The sequence below is a fragment of the Clarias gariepinus genome, chromosome 12 (genome assembly GCF_024256425.1).
Source record: "Clarias gariepinus isolate MV-2021 ecotype Netherlands chromosome 12, CGAR_prim_01v2, whole genome shotgun sequence".
Lineage (NCBI taxonomy): Eukaryota > Metazoa > Chordata > Actinopteri > Siluriformes > Clariidae > Clarias > Clarias gariepinus.
The window spans coordinates 28,736,311-28,756,499 of NC_071111.1; the positions used below are offsets into that span (position 1 = coordinate 28,736,311).

The 20,189-nt window shown below is 35.1% G+C and overlaps 2 protein-coding genes across 2 annotated transcripts in view; both read right to left on the bottom strand.

The window, feature by feature from the left end:
- Positions 1-20,189, bottom strand: part of LOC128534539 (gastrula zinc finger protein XlCGF17.1-like) — a 172,961-nt gene that overhangs the window by 127,475 nt on the left and 25,297 nt on the right. The gene's annotated exons all lie outside the window — the stretch shown is intronic.
- LOC128534535 (NLR family CARD domain-containing protein 3-like) lies at positions 479-20,001 on the bottom strand. Its single transcript, XM_053509000.1, has 10 exons — positions 19,925-20,001; positions 18,807-19,097; positions 18,474-18,584; positions 16,129-16,239; positions 11,893-13,665; positions 9,899-10,093; positions 8,448-8,621; positions 7,983-8,156; positions 3,503-3,664; positions 479-1,752 (listed from the first exon to the last, which is right to left on the bottom strand). Exons 2-10 carry the CDS (start codon positions 18,857-18,859, stop codon positions 1,746-1,748), a joined length of 2,760 nt encoding a protein of 919 aa, XP_053364975.1. The 5' UTR covers positions 18,860-19,097; positions 19,925-20,001; the 3' UTR covers positions 479-1,745.

The window sequence follows — 20,189 nt, forward strand, 5'->3', positions numbered from 1 at the left end:
TTTGAAATATAATATAATATTATATTTTTTCAAAAAAGTATAGATTGTTGTTTTGAAAAGGAAGTCTCTGACAGAAAATATGAATATTTTACTCCCATACAATGAGTGTTATGTTCTTAAATGGCATGAGCCAGTCACCCGACTTCAACCCAAATTAAGCCTGCTTTTAACTTATTGGAGATAAAGACACTCAAACAAGCAGCAATAGCAGACAGCTGCAGTAAAGGACTGGCAAACTAGCTCAACGGAGAAAACTCAGCGTTTGGTCATTTCCATAGGTTTCACACTTCAGACAGTCATTAACTGCACATTCTTTTTCATTGAATATTAAAATTATTTTTATAAATTCCTCAGCAGTTAATGCTATATTTTGTTAAGACCCTTGAATTAAACATGAAAATCTATATTTCAATCACATTTGTATGCTTTATTTAAAATCCATTGTGGTAGAAATAAATACAAACGTTACTTGTAGTTATTTATTTAGTGATAATATACTATGATACAGTTGAAAAAAAAAAGAAAGGAATATTACAATACCAAAGAGATACTAATAGCATGAACAAATCTTATGTCTCATAAACCATATAAAAAATATATAAGTCACTTCTTAACTAAGCTAATAATTAAGAGCCCTCCACTAAATTACTACTGCAGTGATTAATATTGTTCAGCAAGTTATTTAACTCTAACTGATGCAATGAGGGTGGCACGGTGGTGTAGTGGTTAGCTCTGTCGCCTTGCACCTCCAGGATTCGGGTTTGATTCCCGGCCAGGCTCGATTCCCTTCTCTGTGTGTATGTAGTTTGCATGTTCTCCCCGTGCTTGGTGGGTTTCCTCCGGGTACTCCGGTTTCTTCCAAAGTCCGAATATTTACAGGTTAGGCTAATTGGCGTTCCCAAATTGCCTGTAGTATGTATGTGTGCCCTGCGATGGATTGGCACCCTGTCCAGGGTGTACCCTGCCTTGTGCCCTAAGCCTCCTGGGATAGGCTCCAGGTCCCCGCGACCCTGAATACAGGATAAAGTGGTATAGAAGATGAGGGAGTGATGCAATGAATAGCTTCTCATTTCTTAAACAACCATGTTAGAAGACATATCCTGTGGTTATGGCAAAGATGTTGTTGCTGTTTCAGAAGCTTCAAATTTCTGGCCTGCATCAAGCAAACAACATAACTAGGAATATTGCTGAAAGTAGTACAATTGGGTCAAAAAATGTAACCAGGAAGGATAGTGATGAACCATCATCTTTGAGAAAGAAATGTGGTTGGAAAAGCATCCTGAATGCGAGTGATGGGACATCACTGAAATGCTGTGAAATGTGAGATGTGCTGGAGAAGGCTTTATGCTGTGGTCTGACTCTCCCATCATCTACACAAGAACTTAGAGAAAAATTAATAAGACTCTGGACTGAAATAAATATTGTGACATTGCATAAGCTTATTGAAACTATGCCACAGTTAAACAAAAGCAAACAAAGCAAAAGGTGGTCCAATGTTTACGAGTGTGCACATTTGTTTTTTGGCTGGGCAGTGTATGCTATGAAGCAGTTTGCTCCAGTTAACCTCAAGATTTATTTAATGTAAGAGCACTGGCCCATTTGCTGTGATTATCACCTCACTTTTCTGTTATTACATAGAATTACAATTCTAGCAATATATCACTATTTCCATAAGTGCACTTAACTACAGGGTGTCACTGTGTTTTATTTTTTAAAAAGAAATCTTCTTTTGGGAAGGATGATCATCACACCCTAAATATGAAGAAAAAATAGATCAGAATTAGCTAACAGGAAAATGAGCAGACATTTAAATGTATCTGTTAAGAAAAAAAAAAGTTTTTGTCTTAAATATATAATACTTTTATCTACACTCAACAAAAATATAAACGCAACACCTTTGTTTCTGCTCCGATTTTTCATGAGATGGACTTAAAGATCTAAAAGTCATTCCAGATACACAATATTACCATTTCTCTCAAACATTGTTCACAAATCAGTCTAAATGTGTGATAGTGAGCACTTCTGCTTTGCTGAGATAATCCATCCCACCTCACAGGTGTGCCACATCAAGATGCTGAACTGACATCATGAGTAGTGCACAGGTGTACCTTATACTGCCCACAATAAAAGGCCACCCTGGAATGTGCAGTTTTTTGCTTTATTGGGGGTCCGGGGACTCAGAACCGGTCAGTATCTGGTGGGACCACCATTTGCCTCATGCAGTGCAACACATCTTTGCATAGAGTTTATCAGATTGTCAATTGTGGCCTGTGGAATGTTGGTCCACTCCTCTTCAATGGCTGTGCGAAGTTGTTGGATATTAGTGGGAACTGGTCCACGCTGTCGTATACGCCGGTCAAGCACATCCCAAACATGCTCAACAGGTGACATGTCCGGTGAGTATGCTGGCCATGCAAAAACTGGGACATTTTCAGCTTCCAAGAACTGTGTACAGATCCTTGCAACATGGGGCCGTACATTATCTTGCTGAAACATGAGGTGATGTTCATGGATGTATAGCACAACAATGGGCCTTAGGATCTTATCACGATATCTCTGTGCATTCAAAATGCCATCAATAAAATGTACCTGTGTTCTTCGTCCATAACAGATGCCTGCCCATACCATAACCCCACCACCATGGGCCACTCGATCCACAACATTGACATCAGCAAAGCGCTCACCCACACGACGCCACACACGCTGTCTGCCATCTGCCCTGAACAATGTAAACCGAGATTCATCTGTGAAGAGAACACCTCTCCAACGTGCCAGACGCCATCGAATGTGAGCATTTGCCCACTCAAGTCTGTTACGCTGACGAGCTGGAGTCAGGTCAAGACCCTGATGAGGACGATGAGCATGCAGTTGAGCTTCCCTGAGACGGTTTCTGACAGTTTGTGCAGAAATTGGTTTGGTTATGCAAACCAATTGTTTCAGCAGCTGAGTGGCTGAGTGGCTGGTCTCAGACGATCTTGGAGGTGAACCTGCTGGATGTGGAGGTCCTGGGCTGGTGTGGTTACACGTGGTCTGCGGTTGTGAGGCCGGTTGGATGTACTGCCATATTCTCTGAAACGCCTTTGGAGACGGCTTATGGTGGAGAAATGAACATTCAATGCACGAGCAACAGATCTGGGTGACATTCCTGCTGTCAGCATGTCAATTGCACGCTTCCTCAATGCTTGTGACATCTGTGGCATTTTGCTGTGAGACAAAACTGCACATTCCAGAGTGGCCTTTTATTGTGGGCAGTATAAGGTACACCTGTGCACTACTCATGTTGTCAGATCAGCATCTTGATGTGGCACACCTGTGAGGTGGGATGGATTATCTCAGCAAAGCAGAAGTGCTCACTATCACACATTTAGACTGATTTGTGAAATATATATAAAATAAATATAAAATAAAATATAAATAATTATTATAATTATTTAAATATAAATAAAATATAAATAAATATTTAAATATATTTTTAATTATTTATCTAAAAATCATTATTCACCTCATTGTACGTATTTTGTCCTTAAGAACAGACAGCTTCTTCTTTCCTGAGTCTCCTATTTTATTAAAAAGCAGATCCAATTCTTTCAGGTGTGAGCATTTTAAGCTTAGGGCTGAAGTCAGAGCAGCACAGCCTTCATCTGACACACCACAATCACACAACCTGTGGGGGGAGGGGGGGGACAGTTACACAGAGTACTCTTCGCATATTAGTAGATACTGTAGTTGGTGTTATTGTGGACTGAGTAACACACACTAGGTCTTCAGGAATGTTAAATAACTTCCCCATACTTCATACTTTTTTTTTTTTTTGAAAAAAAAAAAAAAAATACAGTTCACATGAAGCAAAATTAATGAGTAGCATACTTGAGGTTTACTACTTTAAAGCAAACAAATGTTGTACTGAGTATATTAAAATTGTAAATAAAATAAGCATAAAATCTATTCATTAATGGTAAGATTGGTAATATTTTCAAACTTAAATTATATAGAATTGTATGTACTGTACATACATGCTTGACACTGTGAATATTGATGTGTACTTTTTAATATTATAAACACAATTTTTTTTACAAAAATGTCTTCCAAATACAAGAGTAATTATTATTATTATTATTATTATTATTATTATTATTAATAATAATACCATAATAATAATAATAATAATAATACGTAGGGTACGCCCATTAGGGTTATTCATAAGGATAATCCTCTGGATGTAACACTTCAATTTTATTCAGGTTTGGGACCAGCAGTGCCACAATCAAATTTGCATTTCTAAATGTTAATTGGGTTAGCACAATGCTACTCACTAATTAAAATGCATTTAGTTCATATTTTCAGTTGTATTTTATTTTAAGTAATTTTAATAAACAATTTTGTGTTTCAGTTTTATGGCGTATTCCTTCAGTAAAGCCCCTAATCTGAGAGACTTGCTTGCTGGGTTTTTATTGAAGGGAATGCTAAGATAGGATCTGCCTATTCCACAATCTAGCAAGGAGAGATTAAAGTGCATTAATACATTAAACTCAATGCTAACTACTTTATAGTATACTGAAACTATAGGACAGTAAAATTAGCATTTCATTACATTGTTACAGGGATAATTTTAACCATAACTTTGAAAATAGACAAAAATAAAATAAAAACAAAGTTCATATGAGTGCACCCTTTTGTTTACAAAATGCATTGTAACTCATATTATGTGCAGGTTTTGCTCAACCTCTCTTTCTTCAAATGAGCACATTTGCCTGTCAGTGGAAAGACTGGCACATTATCTAGCCAGTGTTAAAGTATTTTTAGGTCTTCGTTTAAGTGTATTGGCTGTTTTTATAATAAACAGGATTTCAGGAAGCCATTGACCATTGGGTAGCACTCTCTTCACAAAATGTAACTTGTGAACCATACATGAAACTCATTCTTGGGTTTATTTTACTCTAGACAATGTAAAATCTCAAAGTACATAGATCATATTGCATTAAATAATAATGGGTTATAAAATATTAACTTACCACAGTGTTTTCAAGCTACATTGAGGAATCCCCAGTACAGAAGAGAGATATTTTACTCCTGAGTCTCCTAGTTTATTATAAGAAAGATCCAGGTCTTTCAGATGTGAGGGATTTGATCTCAGAGCTGAAGTCAGAGCAGCACAGCCTTTATCTGAGACACCACAATCACGCAACCTGTAAGGGGGGGGACAATTACACAGAGTACTCTTCGCATATTAGTAGATACTGTAGTTGGTCTTATTGTGAACTGAGTAACACACACTAGGTCTTCAGGAATGTTAAATAACTTCCCCATACTTCACTCATCTCAAAAAAGATATTTTTTTCAGTGTTTACATGAACAGATTTATTAATTTTTTTTTTTTAAAAGATCAAACTGTCGGTTTAGTGTGTATTTTATAGAAAAGCCCTGGTGAGGAAAAAACATAAATATATTAAATAGTTACACAAGAAAAGCATACTACAGTGCACTTGATGTCACATCTGCACCTCCACAGTCCGGGGGATTAAGATCTGGGTCTCCGGACTACTGAGACGCAGCTTTGTCCCCCCCTAGTGTGTCTATGTTGGTATGTCTCCCCATTACTAATTATGTTCACCTGTGTCTCTCCCCTGTGTTTCTATTTAAGCCAGTCGAACCCGGAGAATCACGTCCATGCACTGTTATAGTCATGTTTGTTTGTCGCCTGTCACTAACCCTTCACGTCTGCATGTTTCCTCCTCAGGGCTGAGTCAGAGTCTGCAGGGTCGGGGTAAGGTATGTCACAGACAGACACGTTTTTTCGTCAAGTTCAAGTTCGAAACGCCAGACAGCGGGCTGGGAAGACCTTGCGTATGTCTATTTTTGTTGGGAACTAATCTTCTGTGTTTAAGCGTTCATCCGCCTGCAGACCCAGCCTGAGGAGGCTCGGAAAAAGCCCATTGGGTTACTTTAGTTATATTTTGTGTGTTTTATTTTGTTGAAAGAAAAAAGACTTTCTGAAATAATAAACAAGAGACTATATATTCACCATTCCTGCGTTTTCCGTCCTCTAAATCCACATCCAGATCATGACACTTGAAGCAAAATTAATGAGTAGCATACTTGAGGTTTACTAATTTAAAGCAAACAAATGTTGTACTAAGTATATTAAAATTGTAAATAAAATAAGCATAAAATCTATTCATTAAGAATGGTAAAATTTGTAATATTTTTAACCTTAAATTATATAGAATTGTATGTACTGTACATACATGCTTGAAACTGTGAATATTGATGTGTACTTTTTGATATTATAAACTCATAAATTTTTACAAAAATGTCTTCCAAATACAAGAGTAATTATTATTATTATTATTATTATTATTATTATTATTATTATTATTACGTTGGATACGCCCATTAGGGTTATTCATAAGGATAATCCTCTGGATGCAACACTTCAATTTTATTCAGGTTTGGGACCAGCAGTGACTTTCTGCATAAATGCTGGGATAATCCCACTGTGCTAATAGGGCATGTAACTGTTTAATAGGGTGAACTACTTATTCTTAATGCAGGTGGCAGTATAGTACAAAAGCACCATGTTCACAAGCTCATTAAACTACATTACACCAACAGCATTACTACCAAGGCATTGTGACCACCTGACCCACAACCATGCATTCAAGTGAGCAAGTAGGCAAGTGACTCATCAGCAGCTCTGATTGTCTTGAAGTGAAAAACAATTAACTCAACTTGGTTTCTGGTTTTTTCATTACAATAATGTCTAAGGAGTACAAGCCAAACATTATCATGGCATCAAAATAATAACATAAAAAATAATACAGTTTTTTTAATTCCAATTAAACACAGCCAAAGATGCTCAATAACACTTTGTAACTAATTACAAGGTAAGAACTAAAGATTACACAATGACATCAAGAAAAGTAATGAACACTATTACACCATAATAAACATTATATATTATAAATAACCATTTATTAGTAGTTCATTTATACTTTCATTCTTGCAGTCATAATTTCAAACATTCAGCAAAAAAGCATCCATAAGTAACACATTGTAATATAAGCAAGAATAAGTGTGTGCTGCCCCATGAGGCAGAGGCTGTGTTTGTCTTTTTATACCTGCTAACTTGCTGTAGTTTTTGTCTTGGTCTCTGAGAGGTTTAGAAAACAGTTCCTGGTTTAGCTATTGTTTTCTCTCTTTTACCTTTCTACCTTTACAAATTTTACATTTCTAAATGTTAATTGGGTTAGCACAATGCTACTCACTAGTGAAAATGCATTTAGTTCATATTTTCAGTTGTATTTTATTTTAAGTAATTTTAATAAACAATTTTGTGTTTCAGTTTTATGGCGTATTCTTTCAGTAAAGCCCCTAATCTGAGAGACTTGCTTGCTGGGTATTTATTAAAGGGAATGCTAAGCTATGATCTGCCTATTCCACAATCTAGCAAGGAGAGATTAAAGTGCATTAATACATTAAACTCAATGCTAACTACTTTATAGTATACTGAAACTATAGGACAGTAAAATTAGCATTTCATTACATTGTTACAGGGATAATTTTAACCATAACTTTGAAAATAGACAAAAACAAAATAAAAACAAAGTTCATATGAGTGCACCCTTTTGTTTACAAAATGCATTGTAACTCATATTATGTGCAGGTTTTGCTCAACCTCTCTTTCTTCAAATGAGCACATTTGCCTGTCAGTGGAAAGACTGGCACATCATCTAGCCAAGGTTAAAGTATTTTTAGGTCTTCGTTTAAGTGTATTGGCTTTTTTTATAATAAACAGGATTTCAGGAAGCCATTGACCATTGGGTAGCACTCTCTTCACAAAATGTAACTTGTGAACCATACATGTTAGAAACTCATTCTTGGGTTTATTTTACTCTAGACAATGTAAAATGTCAAAGTACATAGATCATATTGCATTATATTATTAAATAATAATGGGTTAATGTAATAAAATATTAACTTACCACAGTGTCTCCAAGCTACATTGAGGAATCCCCAGTACAGAAGAGAGATATTTTACTCCTGAGTCTCCTAGTTTATTATAAGAAAGATCCAGGTCTTTCAGATGTGAGGGATTTGATCTCAGAGCCGAAGTCAGAGCAGCACAGCCTTTATCTGAGACACCACACTTCCACAAACTGTAAAGAGGCACAATGACACACACAGCATCAAAAGATTTTTCTTCTGGTTTAAGACTTTATATGATTGTAAAATCATTGTATTATTCCAAATTACATAAGACTTTTTATTAGATTATTATTCTTGTGATAGAATTACATTCTTAGATTATTATTTTTGTGATATAAGTGAGGGCACGACAGTATGTAGGCTCAGAGATATTTTATTAAATATGACAAAAAAAGCTAAAATAACCACTATTATGATATATAGAGTAGTTTACTATGTGACTCTCAGAGAGATGATCTTACCTCAGTGTCTCCAGTTTACAGTGAGGATTCTCCAGTACAGCACAGAGACACTTCACTCCTGAGTCTCCTACATTATTAAAGGAAAGATTTAGCTCCCTTAGATGTGAGGGGTTTGATCTCAGAGCTGAAGTCAGACCAGCACACCCTTCATCTGAGATACCACACTGACGCAACCTGTAGAGAGACACAATGGCACACTCTTAAGATTTTTATTTTGCCCTCAGTTTAAAGATAATGTGTATAAGAGAGTGTGAGAGAGAGAGACTAATAGACTTATATTGCACTACACAAGGAGAAATAAATGTGTTCCTCTATAGTCTATTTATTGCAGATTTTAAAATATTAACATTTTGTATCATGGTGAAAAGAAGCACTATAATATACTAACACTAAGATACACTAATATACACTAATATAACACGAATATAACAATATCAAGCATAAACATTCATTTCGAGGAGTTTCAGTTTGAGTTAAAAACCAGAGGATGAGCTTACCAGTTGTACATTTTACATATTATTTTCAGCCTATTTATGGAATTCACTTATTTCCAATTAATAACGACACAACACAAACAAAACAGGGCCTCCTTTCAACATTTTAGCATTAGTGTACATAGACTACAAGAGGAATTGAGACTCACTCTAAATCATGATAAATCAAGGTTTCATGGTTACATAAGCAGACAGAGACCAAAAGGTCTGTTATGCCATTTACAGTTTTATCAACTCAAACACAGCATTTTGTTTTGAACAAGTGTTTCTTATATTTAAATATATTTATTTTCTTTTAACTAAAGAAATAGCGAGAATTGACCTCTGCTCCCTTATATGTTTATGAAATCAATTTATTCACACACAAAACTTCATCAAAAGCCTTTAGGTTTTGTTTGAAAAAAAAAAAAAAGACAGAAATGAGGTCTGTTAATTGCTGTGATTAACAATAAAGTGCAGAGTTACAACCATTCTTTTGTTAAGTGTTTTTATTGCGGTTAAGAATGGTTTTGTTTTGCTCCATGCACTTGTCAACCAACTGCAGTTCTGTTCTTCAGCTCTCATGAGTTAAATCAGATAAGTGTTCCAGCGTTAATATAAACTGCAAATGATTTCATCTTGTTATGAGATATCAGAATGAAATATCAGGCTGACATGTCTCACTCAGAGGCCCAGACTGGTTGATCAGGGCAGGGTCTCCTAAAAGCTGAATTACTAGAAAATAAGGTTGTGTTTCCTTTAACATTTTCATGTCGTTCTTACTGACTAGATTAGACTATAACAAATACTATAATACATACTTTTAATTCATCAGTTATTCTGGTGAGAAATTGGCATTACTTGACTGTGACTAATCCCGTGACTAATCTTTTTCTTCCACGTTATACTGTTACAGGCAATTTCAAATGAAAAAACAACACTGTATACAACTGCTGATTTTTAGCGAGATGGTGTTACCTCAGTGTTTTTACTTTGCAGTGAGGATTCTTCAGTCCAGCAAAAAGATTCTTCACTTCTAAGTCTCCTATGTTATTCTCATCTAGTTCCAGTCTTTGCACAGTCAGATGCAGTTCTTTCAGATTGGAAGTTTCTGAGCTGAGTGCAGAGACCAGGGCGGACCAACTTTTCACTTCATGAAAATTGCATGTTATACTGAAAAATTTTTTTTTAAAAATTATGAGCATATCACTAGTGCAAAAAAGTTCTTAAAGGTCTTATTGTACATTCTCATTTTCATACATGCTAAAACTATAAATTCTGCAGTAAAATAATATTCTCAAGAGACACTAGACAAAAATGTTTTATTTAATATACTGTGCAGCATATCTTATTAACATTTGGCCAAAGATTTATATTATTAGAATACTGCAGGGACTCTCATGCAGTATAAGAAACTAAAAACTTGCATGAGCAGCAATGCATGTGCATGATTATATTAAATTAAATTTCCATTTTATTGATCCCACTGTATTTTACATGGATAATTTTGTTGGCTAACTACAACTAACTACTGTAGATAGTATCTAGAGTAGAGTTGGCACCTTTCCGGTATAATATGAGATCTCATAGAGGGCATAGTAGAGTGCAAAGTAGAATACTGTGTCCTGTATTTATAGGACAAGATTTATTATTGTATGCATTAAAGTGATACAGTAACATGTTCAATAAAATTAAAGCTGTTCACAAGAAATGGCAGGCAGAATGTGCATGTGCTGTTTGAGTTTGCATGTCAATGTCATTGTTGCCCTGATTACCAAACTTAGTCAAACAGCTCTTTAAAATGTCTTTCAACACAAATTCACGTGTGAAGTGTAAGAGGTTGATGGGGAACAGGTGTGTTCTGACAGTGGATGAGTCAATTTGTCATTTAAGCAATGTCACATGAGAAGGAGTGCTGTTGTGCTCGTTATCAGCTTAGCTGTGATGCAGTCATAGGCATAAGGTTGCACAAGTTGACCAACAGTTAGTTTAATTAACAGGGGTAAAAGAAATATTTAAATTTATAGTGGCACTAAATAGGCAAAAGGTGAGGAACCATGGAGGTGGTGGATAGTCCTGTAGACTCATAAGTTTCTCTTCATATTTCCACTCATTCTACTTTAGAATATGAGGTATGTTAACAGAGATCTGGGGTTAAATCACAAATAGTGCTAAATGGAAAGGTAGTGCACTCCTGTATGTAGGGTGCACAGACCTTTGTCGACCCACACCAAGTAGTGCCCTTGATTTGGGTTGGAGAGCAGTTTGGAATTCAGCTTTGTGTTAGGAGCTAGTTAGATTTGTAGTGGAAGAACGTAGTTGTTTCAGAGGTGATCGATTTTGAGGTAATTATTAAGCAGTTCTGTGTTGTTTCAGGAGACATATTGTAATAAGTGATGTTTTCTGGTTCAAAGTGCTTCTGTGACTGGTTTTGAATGTGGTTCTCAGCAGGCAGTTGCTCTCTTCTCAGTAATACAAACCATATAGACCTACTTCCTCCCATGCTGTGATCAACAGTTAGTGTATCTAACGGTAATTATACAACAATCTAAATTTTGATAATGTATGTGAACATCACTGGAACATTTAACTATATCACTCTGCATCCCAGGTGTTAAACAATCTTTATTTTCAATAACTATTGGTCGCAGCATGGACGAAACTATCAAAATCCACATTCAAAAAGGACACAGAACCACCTGCAGCAAGAAAACTGTTTTTAGTCAATTGTTTCTATTCATTCTGAAATGCCTCTGGCTACAAAGCAAACCAGCTAATGAGTCTTGTTTTTGTTCTTATTTTTTCTTATATTTGTATATGCCATTTCTATTTCCTAATTTATTTATTTGCAAAGACTCCACCCTTTATCATTTTAAGGTCAAAACTTACCCAGGTGTATATTGTCAGAGTGTTTTCAGTTTCTCTCTTTCTAACACTGGAACAGTAGAACACTTGTATTCAGCTTTACTTACATTGCTTTTCTGGATGCTGCAATCACTGGCATCACCCTCAAAAGAACAGCTTCTGTTATCTTATCATCACTGAGATATTTATTCAAGTCAAATTCTTCCAGCTCCTCTGCTGATGTCAGTAACACAAACACTAGAGCAGACCACTGTGATAAAGAGAGTTCACTTTGTTTCTCAGATTTCAGGTAGTGTTGGATTTCCTTCAATAGAGAATCATCATCCAGTTCAATCAGACAGTGGAACAGATTGATGGATTTCTCTATAGGAAGATCTTCACTGATCTTCTTCTTAATGTACTGAACTGTTTCATCTGTGCTGTGGGAGCTACTTCCTGTCTGTGTTACTAAAGCCTGTAAAAGATTCTGATTGGACTCGAGTGAGAGACTCAGAAGAAAGCGAAGGAAAATATCCAGTTGTCCAGTGTGAATTCGCAAGGCCTGATCTACAGCACTCTTGTGTACTTCTGAGATTGTAATTCCTTTTATGTCACATTTAGTGAACCAAGTCCATTCAAGAACATTTCTTTTTTCCATCGTGAACATCAGGTGCACATACAGAGCTGCAAGGTATTCCTGAACAGTCAGATGAACAAAGCAGTACACTTTACTCTGGTGAAGCCCAAACTCCTCTCTGAAGATCTGCGTACACACACCTGAGTACACTGCTGCTTCTCTCACATCAATGCCACACTCTCTCAGGTCTTCCTCATAGAAGATCAGGTTGCCTTTCTTCAGCTGCTCAAAAGCCAGTTGTCCCAGTTTAAGAAGCATCTCCTCATTACTCCTCATCTGCTTCTTTGCGTACTTTTTTCTTGTGATGTTTATCTGAATGATGAGGAAGTGTGTGTACATTTGAGTCAGAGTCTTGGGGATCCTTCCACCTTCTGCTTCACACAACATTCTCTCTAGAACAGTGGCTGAAATCCAACAGAAGACTGGGATGTGGCACATGATGTAGAGGCTTCTTAATGACTTCAGGTGTGTGATGATGTTATTGGCCAGGCTCTGATCACTGATTTTCTTCCTGAAGTACTCCTCCTTCTGTGGGTCATTGAACCCTCGTACCTCTGTGACTCGATGGACACACTCAGAGGGGATTTGATCAGCTGCTGCAGGTCGGGAGGTGATCCAGATGAGAGCAGAGGGAAGCAGATTCCCTTTGATCAGGTTTATCAGCAGCCCAGACAATGATGCTGATTTAGTTACATCACACACTCTCACTGTGTTCTGAAAATCTAGTGAAAAATTACACTCGTCCAATCCATCAAAAATGAACAGAACCTTTTTCAAACTGGACATTTCTATTTCTTTTGTTTCCTTAAAACAGACATGAAGGAGCTCCATCAGACTTAGTTCCTGGTCCTTTATCAAATTCAGCTCTCTGAAAGGAAGTGGAAATATGAGGTGGACATCCTGATTTGCTTTCCCTTCAGCCCAGTCCAGAATGAACTTCTGCACAGAGACAGTTTTTCCAATGCCAGCGACTCCCTTTGTCAGCACAGTTCTGATGGGTTTGTCTTGTACAGATAAGGGATTAAAGATGTCATTGCATTGGATTGGTGTTTCCTCTGTTGTTGTTCTCCTGGATGCTGCCTCGATCTGTCTCACCTCATGTTCTTTATTGAAGTCTCCACTGTCTCCCTCTGTGATGTAGAGCTCTGTGTAGATCTCATTCAGGAGTGTTCGGTTTTCCTGCTTTATTATCACTCCATTCAAAAACAGATTTAATTGAAACTTTTTTTTAAATAGATTTACTGCAGCAGACTCTGGATCCTGCCTGTGAAATGGTGAAGTAAGAAGATGTGGTGAGACATGAGGTCCAGTTATTAGACTTGATTACATCTAACCAGTTACCACAGTTTTTTAATGATATGCTCACTATTTCTTATGAATGGCGTGCAGTTTACAAGCTCTGGGAGAAAACCTTTGGTTATGTGTGTTTCCTATGAGATTTCAATGATGGCTTAGGCTCCCATTCCACTGACCTGAATATGCTCCCAGATCTAGACCGATGCAATTTATTTATAACCACTGGAGAGCCTGGTAGAGGAAACTTTAAGCCCCTTTTTGGGCTCTGTATTTATTCTGACATAGTCGTGAGCAGTTGAAAAACATTCAAAAATTTCGTCTGCCCCATCCCTACATTATTGCTTCATTAATATCTTGGTATTGATTCATAAGCATGTTATTAAGCCTACTGGTTTTTATTTTTATTAAGATTAAGTTTTCATCTATTGATGGAGTCGTTATTGGTTTTTATCACCTCTTTACCTGTTTGGCAGCTTTTGGCAGCCAAAAGTCCTCATACGTATTAAATGTAGATGGAAGTGATGACAAAATTAACAAAGTGATATTTTAAGGAAAACAGTCATGATTAAACACGATTAAAAAATATATTACATGTTTAAGTCTGATGCACAATAAAAATGTTTGATCATTCCTGCTAATTTCATAATAAAGTCTAAAGGCAAATTTACAATATAATTTTATTTCTAAAATATGTGTGGCAGACTGGCCAACCTTTCAGAAAAGGTTGCAGTGAGATTTTGAAAATAGGGGCATGGTTTTGCACTATACACCTTACTCTGCATGGCTCAGGTTCTATATACTCTGTTAGGTTAGGATCTCTATATTCACAGCAACATTCATGGGCTAACACACTTGATTAAGAGAGAATCGTACAAAACACACACAACATTATGTCTAATGTATTATGCTCCAGCACACACTCATACTGCCAAAGCTCAGAATCTAGTCACAAAATAAAAATAAACAAATAAAAAATATATACATGCATTTAACTGTGCAAACATAAAGTGACAGGATGAAAACTGCTGAAAAAGCAAAAAGTGTGCAATTTTTTTCTTCATGCAAATATGTTAATGTCACTTTAAATACTAACAGATATTTCCCTCTTTGGATAATACTATCTCGCTACTCAAACTGCCACAATGAGTCATTTTCTTGTCCTTACCAATTTGTTTAAATTATTAATGGCTCAATGTGGGGTCACTATGCTTGAAAAAATAGTCCCCATTCCACTGAGCCGAATTAGCTACAGAGCTCTCCTGACAACTCCCGATTTAAAATTGGCCCTGTAGTCCTTGTGGTTGCTACCAGTTTGGTTAATTTTCCAAGGTAAGTGACCCCACATCAAGAAGTTAATAATTCAAACTAATTCGTAAGGACATGAATATAACTCTACAGCGCATTTCTAAATGAGCAATACGAGCAATAATGTTATCAACATAATAGCATTTCGATAGCCGAAGGTTAAGGAATTTTCCAATGTTAGACTTTATTTAGTGCTCACATCTAGACGATGTTAGATGTTAGCACTAAATAAATGATAATGAAAGTCTACCATCAATACTGACATAGGGCAAAATTAAAATTAGCTACTGAATATTATGAACTATACGGCTGTGTTTTGTTGTGATCTGAGTATTTTATGACTGAAATAAAGCTGCTCACATCGGTGTGCCCTTTCACTTTGCAAAAGGCAGCATTTATTTAGCGAGTATATATTTGTGTTGTGTTGTTTTTCTGGGGTACTAATTTTAATTTTACATTTAGTCTGCTTTGCAAAAGTTGCCACACTTTAAGACTGAAATAAAGCTGTTGATATCACTGTCTGTTTTCATCTCCATTATGATTAAAATGCAGTATTTTGCAATGTGAAAAACACACACTGATATGAGCAGCTTTATTTCAGTCATAATATTCTCAGATCACAAAGAGCGGCAACTTTTGCAAAGCAGATGAAATGTAACATCAATAATAGAAAGAAGAAAACAACATAGCACAAATATATACTCGCTAAACAAACGCTGCCTTTTAAAAAGTGAAAGTGTGAGCCAATGTGAGCAGCTTTATTGCAATCATAAATTTACAACCACATTCCAGCAAAAAAAGCATAATGATTATTGAGTATTATGATAAAAAAAGCATAGATCTATGTGACAAGTCATTTTGTTGGGATAAGATTCGTACATCAATACGGAAGATTTTATTTAGTTTCTTTATTCAAGAAGTTTTTGTTCTGTTAGATAAAGGGAAGCACTAGCACAACACAAATGCAGCATTGTCAAATGAATGCAAACAGTAATAAAGACAATCCTCTACAACAAAATATACCAGTTCATACTGTGATAAATAAAATATTATATTCTTATTTTATGCTGGATTTTTTTCTTTAACTGTGAGTATAGTAGTGACATTGACATCGACAATATGGTACCTGTGTGAAGAGTTTCCATCTTTAAACCAAAGAGGATGATCCATAGAATTATCACTCCTCATGGAGATACAGCTGGGTCCTGTTGATTCTGATCTATTTTCCAGAAGTTTCCTGGAATATAACATAGAAAGTATTTCATTGATTTATATTAAATACTTAAATACTACAGATTTTAATGAGCATTAATTTAATTAGCACTTAATTTTTACTTAATTAACAAAATTTACTATTTTTATTAAATTTTTTAGTAATGGTAAGACCTTTGTCTAAATTATTCCTTACATATGTATTCAATAAATAAATAAATAAATAAATATTTATGAAAATTTAATAAATCAAATTCAAGGAATCTCGATAACAGGGCTTGTGAATTGATACCAAGACATTAACGAGGTGTTAATGTCGGGAGAGGGCAGCTGAAATCTTTCAACATGCTCCAATAACAATGAAATCTTTCAACATGCCCGGCAATAACAATGCTAACGACCGTGTCAGAACTCATACAGAGCCCAAAAGAGGCTGTCCTGTCTCGAGGTCTCTAGTTGCAATGAATTTGCATCGGTCTAGATTTGGGAGCAAAGTTGGCTCTGGGGAATGGAAGCCTTAGGCAACAGTGAGGTGGTAAGAGATTGCTGGAATGCTTGTGTGTACTTTTTAGGACTTTTCCCATTCTATAAATAAAATAAACGAAATAAATCTTGTCCCAACAAGAACATTAAAAATAAATCTTTTTTCATTAACATACATTTTCTTTTCTTTTCAACATAGATTCTCTTTTACCTTTTCTTTCGTAACAGGTATTTTCTTTCCTTTTAAACATACATTTTCTTTTCTTTTCATTTCTTTTCTTTTCTTCTTAACACATTCTCTTTTCAACACATTTTCTTTTCTCTTTACTTTTCAACATCTCTTTTCTTACTGCTATCAATGTTAACTAAAGTTTTATGACTATTTTATGACTATCCCTAAACACAGGTACATAAATTCCCTTTCATATCTCGACGTCCAACTATGTTCACATGTCAAGTGCAAAGTCCAGAAGGCCTACAGGAGGCTTTTATCACTGTATTCCACAATAAGAAACATTGTAAGTAAAGAAAAAAAAATCTGTGTGTTTTATTTCTAATCAATCTAGATCAATCTCAAGGGGAAATTTCAATTTTATCCAATCCAATCTGGCATGTCTTTAGGAGAAGACATAGGAAACTGTATATTGTATTTTACATCATATTTTTTTCAATCATTTAATACACATTTTTGTCAGTCTACAGGCCTGCAGATATTTTCAATATCCGTGTTGGGGGACGTTACTTTTTAGAGTAACTAAGTATATTAGAAAATAACTGTCTTTAAAAAGTAATCAGTTACATTACAGCATTACCTTCTGATAAAAGTAACTTTTATAGTTAGAGTAATTTTCCATTGCAAAAAAAATGAAAACTCCTTTGTGATTCCTTATGCATGTTGTTTTAGTCGAGACCTTTATAATTCTTCTACCATCATCAATCAGCGAAGTTTGGCCCATAATCTGTTAACTACTAATACCCTATCTCACCTACGCGGTGGCCATAAGTACAGTTCATCATGATTCACCGTGAGCACGTCGGTCCTCGCATAGTAAAACCACATAGGTGAGATAGGGGTATAACAGCAGGAATAACAGAGGTGGGCCAGTTATCAGGACAGGCTTGTAGGATTACTTTCATACACACACAATAACTAATAAATTGTATGAATAATGGATTACATTTTTAAAAATATAACTGAGTACTTAAATGGCATACCTAATGCGTTAGATTACTCATTACATCAAAAAAGTAATCCAAGTACTCTAATGCATTACTTTGTAAGAAAGAACTAATTAAGAATCTTTCATCTTCAAAATTATAAAAACCCAGAAGGTTAGTGCTGAACTGTCAACTTGAAATGTGGTCGGAAAAAAAAAATCACAAATGGAATCACTTAAATGTAAAAAATAAATAAATAAATAAATACCAGAAAAAAATGTAGCTATGTTTAACATGAAAGTAAGAGCATTTTCATACACACACAAAGTAGCATTTTCCATAATAATGCACAATTATTACAATTCTGCAGTTTTTCTGTTTCCCATAATGCACATGTGTCTCACTCGATGGTTTGGATTGGTCAGTCGCAGTGAAGATTTTAAGTGACATAACAAATGCAGCATTGTAAAATGAATGCGAACGGTAATTAAGACAATCCTTTGCAACAGAATATAACAGTACATATTGTGATAAGTAAAATATTAAATTCTAATTTTATGCTGGAATTTTTCTTTAACTGTGACTATAGTAGTGACATTGACATTGACAATATGCTACCTGTGTGAAGAGTTTCCATCATTAAACCAAAGAGGATGATCCATAGAATTATCGCTCCTCATGGAGATACAGCTGGGTCCTGCTAATTCTGATCTATTTTCCTGGAGTTTACTGCAATATAATATAGAAAATATTTTATTGATTTATATTAAATACTACAGAATTTAACAAACATTAATTTAATTAACATTTAATTACTACTTAATTAACATTTTTTCTTTAATAGTAAGACCTTTGGCTAAATTATTTCTTACATATGTATTTAATAATGGATAAATAAATAAATATTTATTTATGAAAATTTAATCAATCAAATTTAAAGGAATAGATTACCAATTGTTGGAGTTTGGGGACACATTATCTGTGTCCAGTTCAGAAGTCTCCATCTTTGGTGTGGTTGTTGGTTTTTGTTTGATTGTACTTGATGCTTGTTTTATTGTTCTTTACATGTTTATATTGTTAAAAATGGACAATCGCTTAAAATTTATATCTGTCATGATGACTACACAATAAAAAGTTTGAACCAAAAAAGAAGTCTCTATCCTTGAATATTAGTGAGATTTGCACAAACACTGAGCTGGGTCCTGAAGAGTCAGATATTTTCTGCTGGTATGGTTTACACTCCTAGAAAACACACAAACATTTAGTTAACCTTCCCAATAATCTAGAATATGTCATGGTCAATTTTTTTTTCAGATTGAAATTTTATTTATCACACAACCAAATTACAGTATGAGACTCAGAGAAATACTTAACTCAGCTGTCTGTGACCAAAAAATAAAACAAGAGTAAAGTTAAATCAATCTACACTCAAAATAGTTATGCAAAAATAACATTTTGATTAAAGTAAAAAAATTAAGTTTATTGGGGGAAAGTATAAATATATATAATAAAATGTACAGAAAACAAGGTGAGGTTGTGGTTAAAAATGCAAATGCATATCGGGTAAAACTTCGTGTAACATCAGAAATGTACGGTGTGTGTCGGCGTTGTGGATTTTACATAAGAATTAATCCTCTGTGTTTTTCCAATGTTATAAACTGGTCCTTTTTATTTTCACTTTGTTAGCCTTTCATGGACCAGAAGTGCTTTCCTGACCGAAACAGAGACAACAGAGTATACTGCACAAACAGAGTATACTGCATATTATACTGTGTATGGTTTACGCAAAATATGCAATAGAATTTTATTTATATATGTGTATAGTACTAGTCAAAAGCTTGGAAACACCTTCTATTTCAATTTTTATTTTTGTTTCGTGAGTTATTTTCCACATTATAGGACAATACTGGCGATTACACTGCTAACTGCCAAGCTAGCTTCCCCTAACTTTCTTCTATATACTGTAAGTGCAAGTTTGGATAATAACATTTTTAAAGAAAAATGACCTGATATTGACTCCCATTCAAAATAATTTTAAAAATCTCCCACCATATTAAAAATCAACTTACCTTTTCTTAATATATTATCAAGCACAATCATCCAGATATAACCATGTCAAACAGGTGGTGTGTGTATGAAAGCAAAAACAAACAGAATAAAGATCAAAGTACAAGTTTTATCTGTTTCCTGCTGTAGAAAAGAAAAGTAGATTGCAACAAAAAACAAAAAAAGCACACCTTTAGTCAAGATTGATTTCACTATTTTGCCCTAAAGGATTGTATTTTAACATTTCCAATCACTCCACAGCTTACATATTCAACTCACAACTGAAGA